This window comes from Eschrichtius robustus, chromosome 10, assembly GCF_028021215.1.
Source record: "Eschrichtius robustus isolate mEscRob2 chromosome 10, mEscRob2.pri, whole genome shotgun sequence".
In the NCBI taxonomy this organism is placed as follows: Eukaryota; Metazoa; Chordata; class Mammalia; order Artiodactyla; family Eschrichtiidae; genus Eschrichtius; species Eschrichtius robustus.
This window is the reverse complement of record NC_090833.1, coordinates 110,561,932-110,583,703: the sequence shown is the minus strand read 5'-3', so window position 1 is coordinate 110,583,703 and position 21,772 is coordinate 110,561,932. Positions and strand designations below refer to the sequence as shown.

The 21,772-nt window shown below is 46.9% G+C and overlaps 1 protein-coding gene across 3 annotated transcripts in view; it reads right to left on the bottom strand.

Annotated features, from left to right (window-relative positions):
* The window catches only part of MSRA (methionine sulfoxide reductase A), a 378,257-nt gene that overhangs the window by 39,348 nt on the left and 317,137 nt on the right, over positions 1–21,772 (bottom strand). Inside the window, exon 6 of one of the 3 annotated variants that reach the window (XM_068553110.1) lies at positions 2,093–2,135. The exons of the other annotated variants lie outside the window; for them this stretch is intronic. Within the exon in view, the coding sequence (XP_068409211.1) occupies positions 2,109–2,135 (27 nt within the window). The 3' untranslated portion in view covers positions 2,093–2,108. Of the gene's footprint in view, positions 1–2,092; positions 2,136–21,772 lie in introns of those variants that run through there. 3 annotated transcript variants of the gene reach the window in all.

Genomic DNA, 21,772 nt, shown 5'->3' with positions numbered 1-21,772 from the left:
CCCATCCATACATACATCTACCCATCCACCCACCCATCCACCCACCCATCCATCCATCCATCCATCCATCCACTCATCCATCCATCCATCCACCTATCTATCCATCCATCCATCCATCCATTCATCCATCCATTCATCTACCCATCCATCCATCCATCCATCCATCCATCCATCCATCCATCCATCCATCCACCCATCCACCCATCTACCCATCCATCAATCCATCCACCCATCCATTCATCCATCCATTCATCTACCCATCCATCCAACCATCTACCCATCCATCCATCCATCCATCCATCCACCCATCTACCCATCCATCCATCCATCCATCCATCCATCCATCCATCACCCATCCATTCATCTACCCATCCATCCATCCATCCACCCATCCATCCATCTACCCATCCATTCATCTACCCATCCATCCATCCATCCACCCATCCATCCATCTACCCATCCATTCATCTACCCATCCATCCATCCATTCATCCATCCAAAAAAAATTACTAAGTACCTATTGTGTGCCAGCTTACTGGCTTCTGGAGACACAGAGATTAAAAAAAACATAATCCTTAGTCTAGAAAAGGAAAGGAGTGTAAGCTAATTGTGAGTGCATTTTCTTATTCTGGACTGTCTCTGAAAGGGTCCAGAACCCAGGGCATTTCACCAGTTATGGGCTAACCAGGAAAACTGCACAGGAAAGGCGGCCACAGCATCACATCCTTCATAGCTCCCTTGCGATATTATTAAAGAAAGAAATTTCAAAACTGAATTGTAGCAATGCTCTCAAAGGGAATTAAGGCCTAGCACCCTGTAGCAGTCCCCCCATGCAGAGTGCAGGGAGCGCCCTCTCCAGCTGCCCACCCAGAGGTCAAGCCTCCTCCTAACCCGTGGCAGTTGACCTGGGAAAGCTTCCTGTAGGAGGAGACCATGCGGGCTGAGTCTTAAATCAAGAGTAGGAGTCATCCACGAATAAAGGGGAAGAGACAGTCTAGGCAGGGAAACAGCTTGTGAAAAGGCCACAAGGCCAAGCCAAACCCCAAGCAGGCAGAGTGAGCGCGGCCCATTTGGGTGTGGCTGGAATGTGCGGGGTGCGTGAGGTAGTGATGCTGAAGAGAAGAGCCATGTGCATCCTCTGTCATTTATCTTTCCCTTTTCCTCCCCACCTTTTCTCCCCACTGCACATGAGGGCGTTTCGATTGGGTGTCTTTTCAGTTCATTATAGCCCCTCTCTCTCGCCCATGGTCTGGCCGAATCAACATTCATGTCATCAGTGTGTCCCTTCGAGGCACCTGAGTTGAGTTTGTGACCCAAGAGCCAAATAAGGAAGACCCTAGTTTGCCAGGTCATGAAGAGCAACGTAGAGCCACTGACAGGGCACAAATGCATATCGCCACTAACGGAAGGGACAGTGACACACAAGATGCCCTATGGATTACCCTTAGCCCATATCTAGAATTTACCCCAACGAAATCATTTCAAAAGATACAGCGTTATTTATATGACCCAAGAATGGTCAGTGGTCTTGTCAAAACTAGGGGCCATGCTGGTCAAGCTGTGTGTCTCAGGCTCTCCCCGGGCTGAGCCAGGCTGGGAGAAGGAAGGAGAGAGAGACACACAGGTGTAGGGTGGGGGGAGGTGGAGGCAGCACGAGAAAGAAGGAGGGGCCTTCCTGCTGGGGACCAGGATGCTCAGGAAATGACCGCCAGCAGGCCTGGCACAGGGTGAGGCCACGGGCATCCAGCCCACTGGGGCAGGGGAGGCTCCCGCCCCCATGCCCACAGCGTGCCCCCCTCTGCAGACACCACCTGCGAGCGCAATGAGAAGACGCTCGGTTAACAGAACTCAGCGGACGGGGCTGTTTCAGTCACGATGCATCACCGCAGATTTAGGGGGTCTCTCTGGTTTATTTTTTCCACTAAGCAATCTTTTCCAGATAGCCTCAGGTTGAGGACTTACAGGGAGGTCGACGTTGGGCTGACAGGGGTCACGTGGAACATCCCAGAAGCTGACCTCGCCCTGGACAGGCAGGAGGCTTCTCCAATGGTGAAAAGCGGCAAGTCGCCAAATGTCTGGGGACAGGGCAGTCAAGTGTGTGAAGCCGGTCACGGAAGGGAAGTGTTCTGCAGTCCCTGAAGATGACAAGTAGGAAGGTGATGAAGCGATGGGGGAAAACGCACTAATAATGTGTAAGTGAGAGAAGTGCTACAAAAAGAAGTCTCTATCCAATGCCATCTGTGTAAAAACTATGTGTCCAGATGAACAAAGACCAGAAGGGAGCCCAGAAAGGTGAAAACAGTGACTATGACGGGGCAGTGGGGCTGCAGTAATTTTTCCAAGTATTGCTGGAGCCTTGTCTTAATAATTAAAAATAGTTTTACATAAAAGAGGGAGAGACAGACTCTGGTTCTCAAGCTACGGGGTTGTGCTGGTGCAGTGGTTCTCAGACCTCAGCCTGCCTCGGACCACTAGCAGGGCTTGTTAAACAGATTGCTGGGCCCACCCCCCAGCGTTTCTGAGTCAGTCAGTAGGTCTGGGGTGGGGCCCGAGAATTCGCATTTTCAACAAGTTCCCAGATGACGCGGGTGCCACTGGGCCCACACTCTGAGAACCACTGAGCTAGCGCGTGGTTCCCTATGGAAGTATGAACTTGGGGACGGAGAGGAGGATGTCAGGAGCCCGTGTGCCGAGGCTCCAGCTGGCCCAGGAGATGATGCCGGTCTATGTTCTGATGGATGCTATAAGCCCGCTCACCCCCATCCTGACCCTGACCCCATCAGGGTCACCAACTCAGCAAGGCCCCTGGGGTGTACGTCCTGGCTGGAAAGCTCCTCCCGGCTCACAGAGACTGAGAGACTATTCCAGGGGGGTTAGCTACCAGCCCCCCTAGTTTCTGGAATCTCTCACTGGGTGGTTGCTCTTCCATATCTGCTCATCCCTATGGTCCCCTAGAGCCCAGAACACGGGGGCGAGCACCAGAGAGACCCCCTGCCAGCTTTCATATGTGAAGAAACCAAGGGCCGGAGGGAAGAAGCCACGCAGGCGGCTCCTGGCAGAGCAGAGACTAGAACCCAGGGCTCCCAGCCCCCAGGCCCCAGCTCTTCCTCTCCTGTGATGCCCTGTGCCCCCAAGAGTGAGCAGAGTCTCTCTGCCAACATTCAGTCACTGATAGAGACATCTGCTAGCCCGGCCACCTGCAGCCTTTCACCCCGAGCAGGTGCTGCTGATGAAAGCTTCGCGCCGGGGCCAGCGCTCCCAGCCGGCCGCCACCGCCCAGGTTCACACCGAGACCCTCCTGGACCACAGGTGCCAGCACCGCCAGGAAGCTTCACCCTGATGGGCCGGGGGTCTGTGCAAAGCAGGTCCCATCTGGCGGGCCCTGGGAGACGCAGGGCCCCCTCACACCCAGCACCTCCACATTCAGGACCCTCCTTTGAAAAAGTGTTTTGCCAGCAGGAGTTGGCCCTGTGAACTTGCCATAATTAAAGCTGCCCAGAGAGACCCAGCAGAGGGTCAAATCTGATTTCAGAGCCTAAAATCAGTCAGCCCAGAATTCTGAAAGAAACGCGCAGCCTGCTGTCCCCAGCCCCAGTTCACAGGCTCCCAGCCGTCTCCGTGAGACATTTCGGTGCTACATCTTGCTGGGCAGATACCAAATCCGAAGGTCAGAAGTGCACAGTGCATTTTCTGGGTAAAAATACCTGCACTCCTTACCTCATTCACCCGGACGGCCATTCTCACCCACCCGAAGGCTATGGCTACAGAGAAGCTATCCGTCTAACAAAGCCAGTTACTGCTACCATAAGAAACAAAGAATCAATATCTGCTAATGGAAAAAGATGGCTACTAGTAATAGGAAAGGATCTGGCTCCTAATAGGTCAAACTGTGCTTCAAATCAGAGGCCCCACAGAGATGCTGGCAGAAATCTCCTTAAAGGGGATTCAGGCCACCTTAAGGTTTGGGATTTTGCCAGCCAAGAATGCCACATGTAATTAATGTAAAATCACACAGGCAAACTGGCTTGGTTTTTACCCTCTGGCTGGGTCCACCTGTGACTTAGTCCCAAAAAAACCCTTGTGATCATCGCTTTCAGTGCAACGGATTGCCATGGTCCTTCCACACACAGCCTCATAATGTGAACTGCCATGATCGGTTAGGACATAACTTTGCAGCCCCATTTTACAGATGAGGAGCCTGAGTCATGTCCAGGAAGCATGAGTGGCTCACCTGAGGCCTTACAGTGTGTGAATCTGGGCTTAGACTCAGTCCTCTTGAGCCCCATACCCCTTCTGCTTCTTTAAAAATAGGGTTTCCTTGGGGTTTGAGGTGCTTAATAATAGCTAACATTTATTGAGCACTTACTATGTATCAGGTGCTATTCTATGATTTACATGGGATAACTTATTTATTATTTACCAAACCCTAGGAGGCAGGTACTCTCGTTATCCTCATTCTACAGATTGGTAGACTGAGGCAGGGTAGAGAGGGAGCGTGTCGTGCTGAAGAGCACATAGTAAATGGCAGAGCAGAGATTCAAGCCCTGACAACATGCCAGCAGAACCCGTGACATTAACCTTGTGCTATGCTGCCTCTAATTAGGCACTTTCTTAATCTACACTTGGCTGGAAATGGAGGGCAGTTCTAAAGACACCTTGCAGCTAAGCAGTCCAAGTGGTTTTTGCTGTTTCTGGTTGGATTGTAGAAGCAAAGGCTAAGAGGATCCTCAAAAAACACGCCGGAAACACTAGCGTCCTAAGGAATATGTCATCTTCTTTTTATGAGTTGCACTAATGTTTGCCAAATGATTCAGTTAAAGGAATAGATGATCTGTCCACGAAGTAACAATGAGCTGCTTAGACCATCAGAAATGTAAGTCTGCAACCCAGAAAGAAAAGTCATTCATGGAAAGCTGAACAAAATCAAGTCAGGTTCCAGGAGGACACACTCTTTCCAGGGCCCTTCAGAAGAAAGCCCTTCACCTGATGGGGGGAGGGGGCACCATTATTAGGTAGGAAGCCACCCCATCTGAAAAGCCACACAGCAACCTCCAACATAATGCTGATTCTACTGACCTGACAATTCCGTTCCAGGGCAAAGAAGGGAGGGGAGATTCCCTCCTGCAGAGTGGCCAAATCTGGCCAGCCACAGTTACAAGAACAGGGAAGACTATCACCCGGCGTTGGTACCAAGTCCTTCGACTCGGCTTTGCCCCGCCCCCGCAGATTGATATTGGTCTCCACAGGGTGGCAGGTCCCCGCAGGATATACCCGTGTAGGTCCCCCTGTTCCCGTTAGTGTTGTGGCCTTCTGCAGGAAAAGGGACAGATGCGGGCTTGGCGCCTTATTTACCATTAGGTTGCCATTCTGGAAAACCCAAAGCCCCGGTTTAAGCCATCTCCCGTTAATCCTCGACTCCCCGCTGGTGCTGGGCTGTCGAGGTCCTGCGCCTGCCCTCTCGGTCCCTGCGCCTTCAAACACAGCCTGTTCCTACTGACGCACCCATAGAACCACCGGCCCCACAGAACGTTATCCCACTGCTGCATTAAGACAGAAACATAAGCATGTGAATTCAGCTCTGCAAACACATCTGTGCTAGTGCCCCGCCTATGACTCCTTCATCATCTACCTCAAGGGCTAAAGATCCACCCCGGGCGTCCATCTGTGGTGCCTGGTGCCAATAACTCCTGGTCAGGTTAAGCCTAACGATAAGTCATGTTGCGACAGAGCTGATGCTGGCCTTACTTTTTCTAAATGTATTGGGGATGGGGGGGGGGGGGAGGGAGGGAAGATGCCAGAAAGAGAGGAAAAAGCAGGAAGAGGAGGAGCAAATATATGTCCGTACAAGCCAAATGCAAAAGTCTCTTATCTATTCAAATGGACAAGAGATTGCAAAGGCAAAATTGAGGGGAAAATGGAAACTAAATGGTTAAGCTCTCTGAACGTTTCAAAGCAAAGACCCCTGGTCCAGCCAGCTGCATCTGCGTAAGTGTTTTCCTCCAGCGTACAGTGGGAAGGACACAGAGAGACCTACGCTGTGATTTTACTTGTCATTTACTAGCTATAAGGCCTTGGCAGGTTACACAAGATTTCTGAGACTTAATGTGCTGATCTGTAGATCGGACTCAGAACACCTTCCTCAGAGAGTTCTGTGAGGCACACCTGTAAGGCACCCAGCCTGGGGCCTGGCACGCAGGATTCGCATAATTAGTGGTTACTCTCATCTCTAACACAGCCCAGGGCCATGCAGGGTCTGCCCGCTCCCACCGAGGCAGCCAACGGATCCCACAGCACAAGGCCCTGGATTTAGGAGAATCACCATTTTCCCCCATATCATCTCTATCCATAATCCCCAAATTATATTCTGTGAGTTCACTTCTGTACTTTCTTATTATAAACTCCACAGGCGAAGCGTTCTGGGACCAAAAGGATCCTAGGAATTTGGCCTGGAGAACAAAAGCCCATCAGCTCACCACACCGAACAGAAGGAGCTTGATTCCTCCATCAATCAGCCTGATGGCAGGGGAAAACGTCTCCACGGGTGTCCCCGAGTTTGCGTATAAGCCAGGAACGGGCCGTGCAGTGGCCGGGAGAGGGCAAGCCCCGCCCCCTCTCAGGATGTTAATGTGGCGGTGACTCATGCACCTGCCTTCAGGCCGGGTCCACGGACTTCTCTTGGATTCTGGAAGCCAGTGGCCACAACACGGACCCCACAGCCAAGGCTTCGCTTCAGTGGTCTTTACATCCAGCCCCTTCTCAGGTCCCGCACCTGGCTCAAAACCCTCCAGAGGCTGCACGGCCCACCCCATCACGTCCAAGTGCGTCGGCTGGCTCTGAGGTCCCGTCTTAATCTGGCCCATCCTCACCGCTTCCCACTTGATCCCCACAGCCCCCCGCCACCTGCCCGCTCTCCTGGTGTCCCCAGAGGTCCATAAACCGTGTCTGTCTTGCCCCTGCGCCTCAACAATAGGAACAGTCTCATGGGCCGGATGGGGGATGAAATAAGATCGTGTTTGTAAACACTCACTCAGCACAGGGCTTGCAAAAGAGTTAAACCTTTATAGGAAATCCTATTTTTAACTTTATTGGAGTTTCAAAGCCAGTTTTAGATTTCTACCTCAACTTTTAAGCCCACAAAAATTTTAATTATTATTCCCTGACTATACCAACCTTTCCTGCCAATCACTGTAGAGCCTGTAGTCTGATTCCCACCACTCAAGTTGTATTCACCATGGTTGTTCCCATCTTCGCTTTGTCTAACTGTAGCCTTCCTCCCTCTGTTCCCATCCAGAGAGAGACCCAGGTGGGAGTGACCCATGTCACCTGGAACAGAGTGGCTGTATTTAAGTCAGATTCTCTGCGATTCAGTTTAGTTATCTAGAAATAGGGAAAATAGCATTTGCCCTACTTACCTCATAACATTCTTGTAGGGAGCAAAATAAACTCAAGTGGTAGAGGTACGGCCATCTTGTAACTACAGAGCACTACAGATGCGTGAGGAATCTATCTGATTTGCAAGCACGGTGAAAATAATCTCCATGGAGTTCATTTGGAAAATTACTCTAAACACTTCCGGCTCAATGAGGCCTGCGACTGTAATAGTCTATTTCTTAATTCTTAATTGGACCCCTCTGGCTCAGATGGCAGCCACTGCCTAGCAGGGCCAGCGACACCCGGCGAGAAGGCCTGGAGCAGCGCTGGAGGTGAGAGGCGGTGGGGTCCACAGCCTGCGTGACAGTAGCTCGCAGCGCCCTCCAAAGCAGAGGAGACCCTGTGGGCAGAGGCCAGAGGTATCAAAGCAAAGAAGCTCACGGTACAGTGAAAGGGGGCTGGCAGGGGACAGGGAGTCTGGCAGACTGTGTACGGCCTCGCCTGCCACGCAAAGGAGTCCAAGCTCTATGCTGGCCAGGGGACCGGCCTCTTCTCCCTTCCCAACTGGTAAGAATATGGCTCTCTGCTGCTGTGTACTTTCGCCCAGGCAAAAGCCGAGAACCTGACAAACAGCCGTGCCATTCCCAAAGTGTAGGGACCATCTGGGGAAGGCCTGTGTCAATCTCGAATTCATCATGGGAGGGGTCAGGGAAATTGGGGAACAAGGTGCGGGCCAGATGAGGTGTGGGAGCTGGTGACACTCTTTCCGTGTCCAACATGAAGAAGAGCCACAGAAGAGGACTTCTCCCGTAATAGATGGGCTTCCCCAGTCTTAAATCTGCACCACCTCTAAAGGTTGAGATGGCAAATGACCTCCTTTCTGACGTTCAAGTACCTTCTGGTATTTATCTCCTTCCTGATCTTGTCCCAAAATAATACACCCTAAAATAACCAATGAATTCAGTTTAATCAATCACCCCTCATGACACAGAGAGTTCTGTTTCATAGCCAGGGTTGCAGAGGGGGTACAGTGGGTAAGCATGGCTTGGCAGCGTCCCCAGGGGACTAAGATACGCCCGGGTTGATACAACACAGGATGGTGAAAAAGAAATCTTCATTTGTAGGAAGGATCAAAGTCAGGAAAGGAGAATTATGGAGAGGAGACTTGGATCATACTTAAGACACGTGTTCTAATGACTAGCCGGCGCGTGTGCCCACGAGCGTGTGATAGCACGTCTCAGAACAAAATACAGCTGCTTTTTTGTCTCCGCGGCAACCCTGGCACATTTGGCAGGAGAACAGATCCATGCACCAATCCACAGGCTGACCTACAAGATCTTGTGAGTCTTAAGGCATTTTTAATATGTTTCCCTCCTTGCTGTTGACCATGACAAACAAGGACATTACCCTGGTAGTCCAGGTACATAACATGGACTGGAGATGGCAGGTGAAGAGAAAAAGGGTTCAGGACAAGGCAGAGGCATTTACAGGTCATCACAATGTGGGTCCCTCCAGGCCACGGGGCCAGGCCATCATTCTCTGTGCTGGCAGTGCAGGCAATATGGTTGCTACTCTTACAGTAATATTGTTGGGTAAATAAATGAATTAATGAGAACTGACATTTCATTAAAAGAAGAGCATATCTAACAGTTTCAGTGTGAAATGTCCTTCCTTAGAAGCCTCAGACATTGGCTGATCCTCTGCCTAACTTGCTATGTCTTGACTGGCCACATGGACGCTCTACCACCATATGTAACAGAATCAAAGAATTCCATCTTGAGAACAATTCTTCTCTTCTCTTGGGAAGCTGTGCCAGAGAGTAGAAGGAACATGAAATTTAGAGCCAGAAAATCCAGATTTACATCCTGCCTTTGCTACTGACTGCCTATGTGATCTTGGGTGAGTCATTTGATTTCTATGAACATAATGGTCACCTCAGTTGTAAAAGAAAGGCACTAATTATCTAGTGGTAGAGAATGAAAATGACATGTGAAAGCATTTTGAAGCTGCAGAACATGATACCAATGTTGGTTGTTATTAAACCAGAAGGCAAAAATAATGACAAAACAAAAGTTTATAAAGGTGTCCCTGTCTACCACTTACTGAGGGCTCAACATCAAGTTTCTTCTTCAGCAAGAACAGAACATTTGTGCGAACATTTGTGCCAAATATCCATCAAGGATGAGATGATGGAACTCTGCCTGTGTGGATACTTCAGGATGAACTCATGGTTTCATAACCACATAGGAGAATGTACAAATGGCTGTTCCTCCTGTATCTGCTACAAGTTATATAATGATGATTTTAAACCTGGAAACCTGATGAATAATTCTCATGTATGTGTTTTTCTTCCTATGACTGTTTTTAAAAACATTTATTTATTTATAATGGGCCTTAGTTAACTTGAAGAAATGATTGACCTATCAATAATGCACAAATAGGATGACTATTGATGACCATAACCTAGCACATATTAATAATTACTTTAATCTAGACCCCATTTTTAATGACAGCTTTCATTCCAAAACCAAATTTTGATATACTGTGAATTCCCGTAATTCTTTTACATTGCCTTTGTTTCTGACGGACTTTGAGAACATGAAGTACCACAAATCAAAGGCAAGCAAATGTTAAAAGATGACCCCCTCTTAACTGCATCTGACAATAAATTATACACTGCATGTGAGAGCGGTCTCCATAGGTGGCACTGGGTTTGCTGTACTTTAGTTTTGAAATTAGTGTTTGCTCATTTCTTTGGGTACTTGGTCTGCAATTAAGGCACTCCATCATTAGGTGGCAGGAGTGTTATAATCGTGCTGTATCCATGTAAGAGTCTGTCTACAATAGACTATTTCTTAGCTGAGAGGAAGAACCTGATTTTCTTTCTCAAAAAAAAAAAAAAATTACAAAAAGACCCACATTTCAACAGTATTTAAAACACCACTTTAGTTTTTAATATTTAAGATAAAGTAGTATTAAACTATTATCATCTTTACCTTAACTATTCATCCTTAATTACTCAGTCACTACTTAATGTAACTGTTTCTCCCCCAGAACTGAATGCAGAGTTCATCTCAAACTCACTAAGAATCCTGAGCTTGGATTCTGACACTTGCCCTTTTGGCTTTGAACTTCATGCCCGTTGCTTCCACACACCTGTGGGATGTGGTCCCTTGTTGGCATAGCTGTGTCCTATAACCACAAGAATTCTACCATCTTACTAAGCTGCTCAGAGACAACTGGAGGGGAAGCCTTGCTTTGCTTTCCTGGCTATCAGATCAGCTGGAAGGCCCTTCAGAGCTGACAGTTCCATCTCCCAGGCAGAGGGGGAAAGCAGCAACAGACAGGTACAAGCACCTGTGGGCAGCAAACACCACGAATCCTTCCACTACATGGAAGACAGTCATGTTCTGTTCTTTCTAAGAGGAGAAACATGCCTCCTGCCCAAGGGAATCTTGAGATGTCAGCTCATTTAAATATCAGCTCTCTCTCTCTCTGTGGTTCCCTTAGTAACGACTCTAACCCAGGGTCAGATACAAACTGTCTCACAACTGCTTTAGAAAAGAGCTTTTATCTTGTATCACAAAACAGTGCATTTGGCAAATAGCATTTGTGCAGATAGCTGGTTTTAAACTCGCATCTAGAGGGTTCCATCCCCAGAAGCCATCGCAGGGGAGGCCCTGTTACAGTGGCTTTGGACTGAGCAGTACCTCTTCAACCCTCCGCTGAGCGGGACCCGCAGCCTTCCCGCCACGACGCCTGCACACCAGCGTCTCCAGTCCCTGGAGGGGTCACTCCCTCACCTTCTGATTTTGCAAAGGAAAACACCTTTTAGGAAATCAAATGATAGGGCTGCATTTAGATCTTGTTTTTAAATTTTAAGTTTTTAAAAAATTGGGCTTCTTCTGATTAGACTTTCAAGGCAAGGAGTAGGGAGGAGGCCTTAAAATGACTCATTCTGTAAAAAGGCGTTTAAGCTTTAAAAATGTATCCTCACAATCGTCATTGTTTTATGCACTAAGCTAAGAAGACAGAACTAAGGAATTTGGGAGTCGGAATGGACGTTTTAGGGCACACGTGTAGCAAGCTCCATATCAGTGAGACACTCTTTCTATGGCTTCGTGGCAAACGGTCATTCTGCTGCTGCCTGATCTTCCTGGGCAGGGTGTTCACTCCTTTGTAGGCAGGAAATTCTGCTGATGGGCGGCTCCACTCGCTTGGAAATCCTTCCTGATGGCCTAGCATCTGCCTCATTGCTCCTGAGCCCAGGAGTAAGACAGCACACCCTATCCCCCCTCCAAGGACAGCCTGTCGTTGGAATCTTTTTTTTTTTTTTTTTATGCAGCCTTCACACCTCTCACTTCAGTGTTTTCATCCCAGGCTAAATGGAACCGCTTTCTCGGACCTTCCTCACAAGGCCCCTCTCATCTTAGTTATCCGGGTGTTATTAATAAATTGAATTGTCACAGTAGATAAGAACATATATAGGGTACCTCGTGCAGTGACTGGCCCCTGAGTACTCTCAGTAACGTGTAGCTAGTAACCACAATGCTAATTGGCACACAACAAAATTGGAAGAATTCGGGTAAGTCAAAAGCAGCTTTCACTGCAGAAATACTATGGGGCTGAGTCCAGCAGTCAGCACAACCAGTTAAGTTCTGCATTATCCCAGCAAAGCACTGATTCACTCGCTAAGTGAGTGTGAGTGGAACACATACCAATGGTGTGCAGGACCCAAAAGATGGGGGAGACGGCCCGGATCACAAGGAGCCTAGCGGGAAGGGCAGCCAGGGCCAGCAACAGAGATGGCTCATGGGGCAGGTCGGTCAGAGCTACAGGCAGGGGCCGTGGGGACACGGAAGATGGGCCCAGGGTCTGGCCAGGGTTGAGAGACGGCTTCCAGGAGGAGATGCCACCATCTGGCCCCGAAGCAAACCTACGCGCAGCTGCGACCACAGCCCCCGCCTCTGACACTCACAGCAAGACCGGGCTGAACAGGAGGCTCGCCGGGACCCCAGAATGTCCGAGGTCGGCCCCGGGAGAATTCCACAGGGGCTGCATGAGGGGACCCCGGAATGTCCGAGGTCGGCCCCAGGAGAGTTCCACAGGGGCTGCACGAGGCTGGCGCGGGGCTCGCCCAGCGCCCCGCCCAGCCCAGGCTCAGGTACAAGCCCTCCTCGCCGGCAGGCCGGTGGCACAGGGCTCCAAACTGTAGGCAGGTGGCTTTGGTATAAATTTAGAGCCCTTTGCTTCCTCTGCCCACTCATAACTTCACACTTTTCCCCAAGCTGCCTTCGCCCGGAACAGCTTCCCTAAAAGAAACATGAAACCTCTTTTCTTTCTCTCTTTTAAAAAAAAAATCTCCTGCGATCCCATCTGCTCTGGAAAGCTACCCAGATTCAGTGGTCGCTCTGCCACAAGGCCACCATCACAGGTCGCCAGGGGTTCCCAGTCCCGCAGAAACCCCTTCTCTCCTGTCTGTCCTGAAGGAGCAGGGGAATAAGGCACAAAGGGGTTGCTACAGGCAGCTAGCGGGAACTAAGGGGTGTGGAGGGGACCCCACATCCGCACTGACAGGTCAAGGCGGTTGGGGGCTGAGGGGCGGGAGGACAGGCCTGGGAGCCAGGAGCCCTGGGTTCACCATTAACTAGCGTGTGGCCCTGGACCAGGCGGTCCCCCTTCATGCATCTTAGCTTTCTTGTCTGAGCAACCAGGAAGCCCCACGAGAAGAGGTTAAGACAGGTCTTCCTCCCCTACACCTGGGGGATATGAAGACATCCGCCCTCCCTGAGATGCGGACGACGGCCCCAGCCCTGCAGTCCTGATCCTGTTCGTGTAGAGCCAGGCGAGTAAAAAGTTAACGCTCTCAGTCTATAAGTAGTTCCTGCTGTTGCAGATAAAATTAAATGGCATGGCTATTTTGGTGGAAAATCAGGTAAAAATGCTGAAAAATAAACTCTCTGTCAAATGCCAGCCCCCCTCCCCAACTCCCCACCATGTTCTTTTTTTATGCCCATTTGGTATTTGTTTTTAATTCTGGCTGATTGTCAGCTTTAAAACCTGATGCACAGAGTGGCTTGCTATTCCGGAGGCGTTATTTTAAGATGAAACAATGTAAATTCTGACTTTGGATGGCAGATGGCTGGCAGTTCACTGTTTGGCAAACCAACTGGTATGGTATGTTGGAAATTCAGAGCAGCAGGTATGCAGTTCAATTTGAAACCAACACAGATGCTCAGAGGGAGCGGGGGAGGGGCGCAAGCTGGTCAGGAAATTAAGAACAGTACTCTGAGCTCAGAGGGGAAAAAAGATGATAATTAGCTGAAAGTTTGCTTCTTCCAGTCTCTACTTCTTCTTTTTTTTCTTTCTTTCTTCTTTTTTTGGTTGCTTCTTAGAAAACCAGGAAGGCCCTTAGAAGCTGGCCCAGGGAAAAGCTTCTAATTTTGCTCCAGAGCTGTCTGTTTGGCAAAGCTCAGCCTCCATGAGGAATTTAAAGGTGAGGAAAAAGCGGATGAAGAGAAGCTCAAACATGTTCTTCAACGGAGAGATGCCAAGAGCAACGTTACATAAGGAGCCCACCTCCAAGCTCATTTTTAAGACAGGATCAATTCATGATATTTCGGGAAGAAAGGACTAGGATTCACAGTTAGGAAAGACCTACACACGTGAAATGGACAACACAAGCGTTTCTACATCCAGGGAGTTGCCCCAAAGTTGGAGGGAGGTCGTGTCTACTGCGCACTTCGATTGGATTCTAGGCGGTGCGGATGCTGTCTGGTGTGCCCATCTGCAGAGGGTCTGAACTCTGCCCAGATTTACCCATCAGCGAAGCCCTATTCAAAGTCAGGGAAGACACAGGGTCCTTTTAAAGAAGGTCACTCAGGCTGCAAACCTCAAACTGTCAAGACTCCTATCAAGTGGAATGTCAAAACAAGTCATTAGGACAAGAACTCTTGGTGGGTGTGTGTGCGTGTGTGTGTGTGTGTGTGTGTGTGTGTGTGTGAAAACTATTTCTCATTTCCTCCAAATTCGTACGATGACTAGAAAGCCAGTAGGGAAGTACCTGGTACAGGCTCCCTGCAGCTCTCTCCCGGGGTGCCCGAAGTGGACAGGAGCCCCGCGAAAGGAGCTGGGATGGAGATCTGCCAGGGTAAGACTTGGAGACTTAACAATAGCTCTCAAACCACTCTTGCACTAAGGGTCCTCTGGTGCGCTCCAGTCTTGAGGAGTCGGCCTTGATGACCCCGAAAGGCAGCAAACCTCCCACTTTGGGTGTCCGTGGATGACAGCCACTAAATCCAGAGCGCCACAGTCTCAGTGGCTGTGAATTACTCAAACGGGTAGGGGTAATCTGCTCACTGTGTGGCAATCAGGTGTTCTGGCCAGAACAACAGCTCCTTAAAATTCCAGTTCATAACTTAATGGCTCATCTGGACCTTCAGCAATGAGCAAAGGGTCTCTGGGTTTCAAAATAATGCTCCGAGCCCGTGCGCGCCCTTTCTCCAGCAGAGCGTTGCCGGGAAGAAGCCTGGGGCGGGTGAGCTCTGCTCCCCGCTTCCTCGTCACACACGAGGTTGAGTGGCTGGGGGTGTGTGTTCTTGCTGTCAGCAGCCACGGGCCACCTACAAGGCCCAGTTCCAGGCACCGAAGGACACGAAGATGAGTCAGACATGGATCCTGCCCTCAAGAACTTTCCAGCTGAGGGGAATAATAAGGTGTGACTCTACATCACTGATGGGGCCTGGAGGACGGACAGATAAAGAACAAAGGGAACTCGAGTTCCTACTTTTCGGAGGAGATGCACTGTTTTCTTCTGGAAGAGAGGTCCTGACACAGGAGCCTGACAGATTCCTCTTACGCTCTGCATTGGTCCTGTGGGTCAAGATGGGGCAAAGTGTCTCAAGCCTTCCCCTCCGTTACGGCCCAGAGAAGCAAGCCGGACTTGGCCATGTTCCCAGTTTTCCCAAGAACCTGGTTCAAGACCCTGAGAAGGGATCAGGATGGCTCCCCAGCTTGAAAGTTAATCAGGAACTGCGGTGCTTCAAATACAGATTTAGCCGAAAGACAAAGAAATCTAAGGAAGAGAGATACAGATGATAGGAGAATGGACATTTCTGGAGGAAAAGTGTTGTGCTTGTTATATCACCAACCACCAAATGTGAACCATGCCAGTGAAAGAGGCTGGCGAGGGTCCCTGAATACATTTCTTGTGAATGCTCTTAACACCAAATGGATCAAAAAAAATTTTTTCCCCGAGATGCTGCAAAAACAGCATGTCCTTCTGTGGTTTCGAAAATGACATTTAGGCAGCAGTGAAGCTGAGTGTACTGGGGTGGAGGCAGGGACCAAAGAACAAAAGAGCTGGGGACCAGGAGGGGTGGGGTGGTATCAGGGACAGCTTAGGTTGGTGGAGGGAACTGTGTTAAAAACTGAGCAGGAGGGGAAAACGAAGGGACGGGAGGCCAGGAGAGAAATCCGGACCAGCATGCATGAGCGTGATTTTCCAGTCTCTCAAGCAATATTTTGCAAAAGGGCCCCCGTCTGAGACCACCCTCCCCTTGGAACACAATGGTGGTGGGAGGAGAGAGAAGGGGCTTCTCTGAGTCTATGGGGGACTGCTTGGCAAAGAGTGGTGTCTGTAAAGAAGAGCCCATCACGTGTATGAAGAGAAAACAGCTGAGGCATGAAAAACTCAGAAGTGGGAGCGGAAACAAGAGATGTCGCCGTGACTCCGCCCCCAGGCCACCTCCCACATTGCTAAGGATCCACACCCACGTGTTTGGCTTGGGTTTCTTCGCTTATGTATCACTGTGAATGGGTATTTTTGATTTGTTTTAGTGGCTATAGATGTATTTGTACAGAGAAACACATCCTCAACAGTACAGGGATGAAGGTCCACCCGTGGTGGGCAGGGGGAGTGAGAACAAGTTATCACAAACTATTTCTCATGGGCAAGAGGTCACTTTTTCATTGGCAGGAGAGTTCCCAAATAAGGACGATTATTTGGGAGGCATCAATATTGTGCCAGGTACCAAGTGCTTTACATATATTATTACAGTTAATCCAGCAGCAACAAAGTCACGTGAGGATTTTTTATACCCATTTTATAGGTGAATAAACTAAGGCTCAGAGAGGTTAACTAGCTTGTCGATGTCTCAGAGCAAGTTAGGACAAAGCTGGATGGGAACACTAGGCTCTCTCACTCCGAGTCCAAGATTTTTCCTCTGTTTCCTCACAAACAAAAGATTCGAGCACAGTGAAACAATGACATAGGAGATGAAGTCATCTATCTCATGTCAAGGAAACTAATTCACTTCCCAGGAAATAAAGGGGAGGCAGTGGGAAGAAAAAAAAAGAATAAAACACAGCTTCGCCTTGATAGATGACAATATGATATTAAAAAGTTGAAATTTTAAGACACATAAATTAGGGAGACGTTTTTCACATTCCCAAAGTCATGTTTACTTCACAAAGTGATTCTCTTAAGAGTTTCTTTAGGTAGATGGTTTCCCATGTACACTTAAACTAACTGCCAAATGAAAATCTTTCGCATGTAACTTCTGAGGAAGACAGGTGGGCTCCTGAGAAGACAGAAAAAAAAATAGGAGTCCTCAAATGTGTCTCCCAGCAGTAGTTTTATTTGCATCCAGAGTTTCCAGTCTTCAGGAATCCTAATAGAATGCAAAACTAGGCTCATGTGCCCCCAACATCTAGAACATAAGGGTCATACAGTAACGGGAGATTCCTACCTATTCCCCAGTTGTGTCCACAGCCACAACCACCAAATTGTAGTTACAGCCTGAAAAGCGGTAAAAAAGACATAGAGCCACAAGTCCCAAGCACAAGTCTCTCAGACAAAAGGTTAACGAACTTCGGTGCAGACCCCAGGGCCCTTCGGCCGAGCAGAAACGTGGCACTATTAACAGGAGTCATGACAGCTAAGGCAGTCACTGACTTGGGCTGAATCTTCCCCCAACACATTGCATTGCAAAAGACCTGTTATCTCAGAGATGGTTGCATCGTCTCTCGTAATTATGTCTCCAAGAGACAATACTCTTCTCATTAAATGTTTCAGGGGGTGGCCCTGCTGAAGGTGCAGGAACTTAACCCTGGACCGCGGAGCCTAAAAGGACACAGGCAGAGGCCACCGAGGAGTTGTCCAACTCTATTAGCCGGGGTCTGGCTGTTTATTGGGTTGAAAACAGCTTTAATTAGGGACCCAAGCAAAGAAGCAGATAAGTTATTGCTATACAAAGTGCTTTAATAGACAAAGGCACTGGGAGTCACAAGCTTGCCCAGCTGCTTTCCACCCTGGTCATGGTTCAAAGTGGCAGGCTGTGAACTCCAAAAGCCAATTTGACATTTGCAGCTCATTATCTCCATGTAACAGGCAGCAGGGAGACATTGTCCTCCCACTAGAGGGTGAACTCCCCCAGCACCAGACACAGACCCTGTGTCCCTGGCGTCCCAATGAACAGCAAGCCTCTTTGGAAATAGGATGTGTTACCAAAAGCACTGTGGGTGGGCTGGGATCCTAATCCAGAGGTAGACAGTTTCATTTCGTTCCACGAACATATATCAGGTTCATGTTTTACACAGGACAACGTGTGAAGTGCTGCTGGAGACTCAACCGTGAGCTCTGTCTTCATCAGCTTAAAACCCTGCTGGGGGATTCTAGGAAGAGGGCAGCGGCAGTGATGTCCTCCCAATGCCTCACAGAAAAAGCATACAGAGAAACTAAAGGCAAAGTAAAAAATGCACAGACAATGCTTACAATAAAACTAAGTGACAAGTTATCCCCATGAACCTCCAAAAGACAAGCCAAGGGACAAAACTACCAATAGCCACAAGACGTGTGTGTCACTGGCATCTGTGCTAGAGAAAGGAGAGGGAAGCAACAGGGCATGTGATGGACTTGAGAACAAAACACCAAACTATCCAACAGGAATCCACTGGAAAGCACACATAACTGAGAACAGCAGCTAAAACCGGGGGCAGTTTTGCTCACTCTAATAGTAGGGACATGGAAGGACTTAATGTTTGAAGGTCTGAAGTGAAGAGGCTGGAGCTGCCTGGTCCCTACAAACTCTCAGTGAACTCCTCCAGCGAGTCCACTACTGGGAATGAAATCAAAACGTAAACAGGAAATCTCAGAAAGAAAGCTGCCATATTTTTTTAACACTATGTGAAACAACAGAAGAGGAAATACCGTTAAGTTAGAAAAGCTAAATAAACCAATCTTCCTCCTAAAAATTCAGGAAAAGCAAATTCATATAAAAATTTACATTTTGCACAAGAGCCCCCATCTGAGATTACCCTCCTCTTAGAGAGGTTTGGTGGGGGAATTTGGAGAAGAGCCTCTCTGTAGTGGTATGTATGCAGGTAAAACTTCATACAAAGCTATTATCAAAAAACAAAAAAAAAAAAAGAAAGAAAGAATTAGGAGCAGAAGAGCATCTCTACAGATAATGAAGACATACCAGAGAGATAGGCTCAGAAAACTATCAAAATTGTAGCACCTTATTTCAAAATCAGCTAAAGGCCTTCAGAAAATGATGTAAGATCTGAAATAACAATAAAAAATTATTTTAGAAATGAAAAGTAATCTAGAAGGAACACAAAACTAATACATAAAACAACTAATACATAAGGGAAATGAAAGGTAAAAAGGATAAAAATTTTCAAAATCAAAAAGAAATGAAGAAAAAGATAAAAAATGATCTCAAGAAAGGGACAAATATTGAAGATAGGAAATGAAGATCCAACCAGTGGAGAATAGGAGTCAGTCTCTAAAAAAGAAAACCAAGGCATGGGAATAGAAAAATATTAAAATGTATGATTCAAGACAATTTTCCTGAAATTTTTTTTAAAAAGATTTGAAACTACACATTGAAAGAGCACACCACATACTTGAAACTCTCAACCCAGAACTATCGACATCAAGACATGACTTTGTAAAATTATTGGACTTTAACGATAAAGAAAAATAACTTTTATAATACATAACTTATAAGGGAAAGAAAACTAGATTATCACATGCTTTTTGATAATAATACTTTATGCTAGAAGAAACTGTACTATTTTACTTCTGATACCCATATTTATGATATTTAAAGAAAAAAAGTTGAGTTAAGGATTTTACACCCAGCAAAACTTACTTCATGTACGAAGAGCACAAATTGTTATCGACATAAACAAATTCAGAGAATACTGTTTCCATGAAATGAAAACTTACTAAGGAATCTACTAAAGAATTAGCTTCAGATGAGCAAAATAACTAAATTGGCATCAACATAAGGATAGTGAGTGTTAAATATATATTTACCCACAGAACTAAAACTAAATGAGGGTTAAAAGGGATAGACTACAGTATATATTGGCTATCTGATCACACAAATATGACCAGAAAAGTTGGGGGGAGGGAAGAGAATTTGGAGATTTAAAAATTTAGCTATTTTCAGTAATCATAATTGATGGTGGTAGTACTGTTATTATTGTTATTCGGAGACTTTTGGAATAATTATGAGATGTTCTAATTCTGTGTTTTTAAGAACCAGGATTCTTGGTTTGCAATAAAGGAGATACAAATGCAATACAAAAGTTGTTAGGTAAAAACTCTATAGTTTTGAATCTGAGTCTGAAATACTTTGAACTCAGAATATTTTAGCACACACATATTACATACACATGTGTATGCTATGTCTGCTGAAGAAGCTAGAAATAAGGACCAGCCCAGTAGGAATAAGCATCCAAAATATCCAGATTGTGGTCTTGAAATACCTTTTCCCATTAACAGAAACCAGGCTTCTTGGAGAAATGGCTGATTCCAAGTCTGGTGCAGGAAATACACAACATGAGCCTGGAGTATCTTCATGTACCAGATAGTAAGGAAGATCAGAAACTTCCTGAGGTCATGTCAAAGGGACCCAGGAGCCAACTGAAGAAGCTCCAACTGGCAGTGGATTGAAACCCATCAAATATGTGTAAATCCATGAGTTCATAATACTATTTTAAAAGAACTAATTGGTTACATTTTAAAGATGACAGGAAGCCAATTTATTATCTTGAAAACTGGATATATAAATGCATTGAATATTTATTTGGCATTTCCTGTAAGAACTGTACCACTGGGTGACCAAGTAGTAGAAAAATGGAAGCTTCTCCTTAAAAAATTATCCCAGCTAATGTAAAAACAAAATTATAGAGTGAGAACGACACCATTTTGCAGCCCTCGGTGAAGTGGCGGGTCGAGACATTGAGCATCACTGAGTGTTAACATGAAAAAGTGAAAACCCCGTGTTATGGGCTTCCTGATGAAAAACAACATCATCACCTTGCCAAAGAGATTGAACCAGAGTCTGGTCAAGCCTCTGGAAGCAGCTGCCAGGGTGCAGGAAATACAAAAGACAGAGGGAAATGTTGAACTGCACCACAAGTATAGAAGCTTGTGGGACTCTGCAGATTAAGAATTCCTGGGTCCTTCCACAGAAAAAGTGTAAGGAAAAGAAAGGGATGGAGGGGATGCTGCAGCTTTTAAGAGAGACTTCAAATATGTATCTTTTTTTTAAACGGGCAAGACTAAAAAATAGCAGTGTTGAATGTGGAAAACAGTGTGGAGGTTTCTCATTAAAAATAAAAATAGAACTACCATATGACCCAGCAATTCCACTGCAGGGTATATATCTGAAAAAAACAAAAACACTAATTCAGAAAGATACATGCACCCCAATGTTGTTAGCAGCATTATTTACAATAGCTAAGATATGGAAGCAACCTAACTGTCCATCAACACTTGAATGGACGAAGAAGATGTGAGACACACACACACACACACACACACACACACACACACACACTGGAATACTACGCAGCCATAAACAAGAATGAAATTTTGCCATTTGCAACAACATGGATGGACCTGGAGGGTATTACGCTGAGTGAAGTAAGTCAGACAGAGGAAGACAAATACTGTATGACGTCACTTACATGTGGAATCTAAAAAGTACAACAAACTAGTGAATATAACGAAAAAGAAAGAGACTCACAGATATAGAGAACAAACTAGTGGTTACCAGTGGGGAGAGGGAAAAGGGGAGGGGCAATATAGGGGTAGGGGATTAAAATGTACAAACCGTTATGTATAAAATAAGCTACAAGGAAATATCGTACCACAGAGGGATTATAGCCAATATTTTATAATAACTATAAATGGAGTATAACCTTTAAATATTGTGAATCACAATACTGTACACCTGAAACTTAAATAATATTGTACATCAACTATACTTCAATTATATATATATATAGTAAAAACTAATAGTGAGGAATGCACACTAATGTGACAAATCTACAGAGAAATGCAAGAGACTGATTGCCATAAAAATTGAGACGGGTAGGGGAT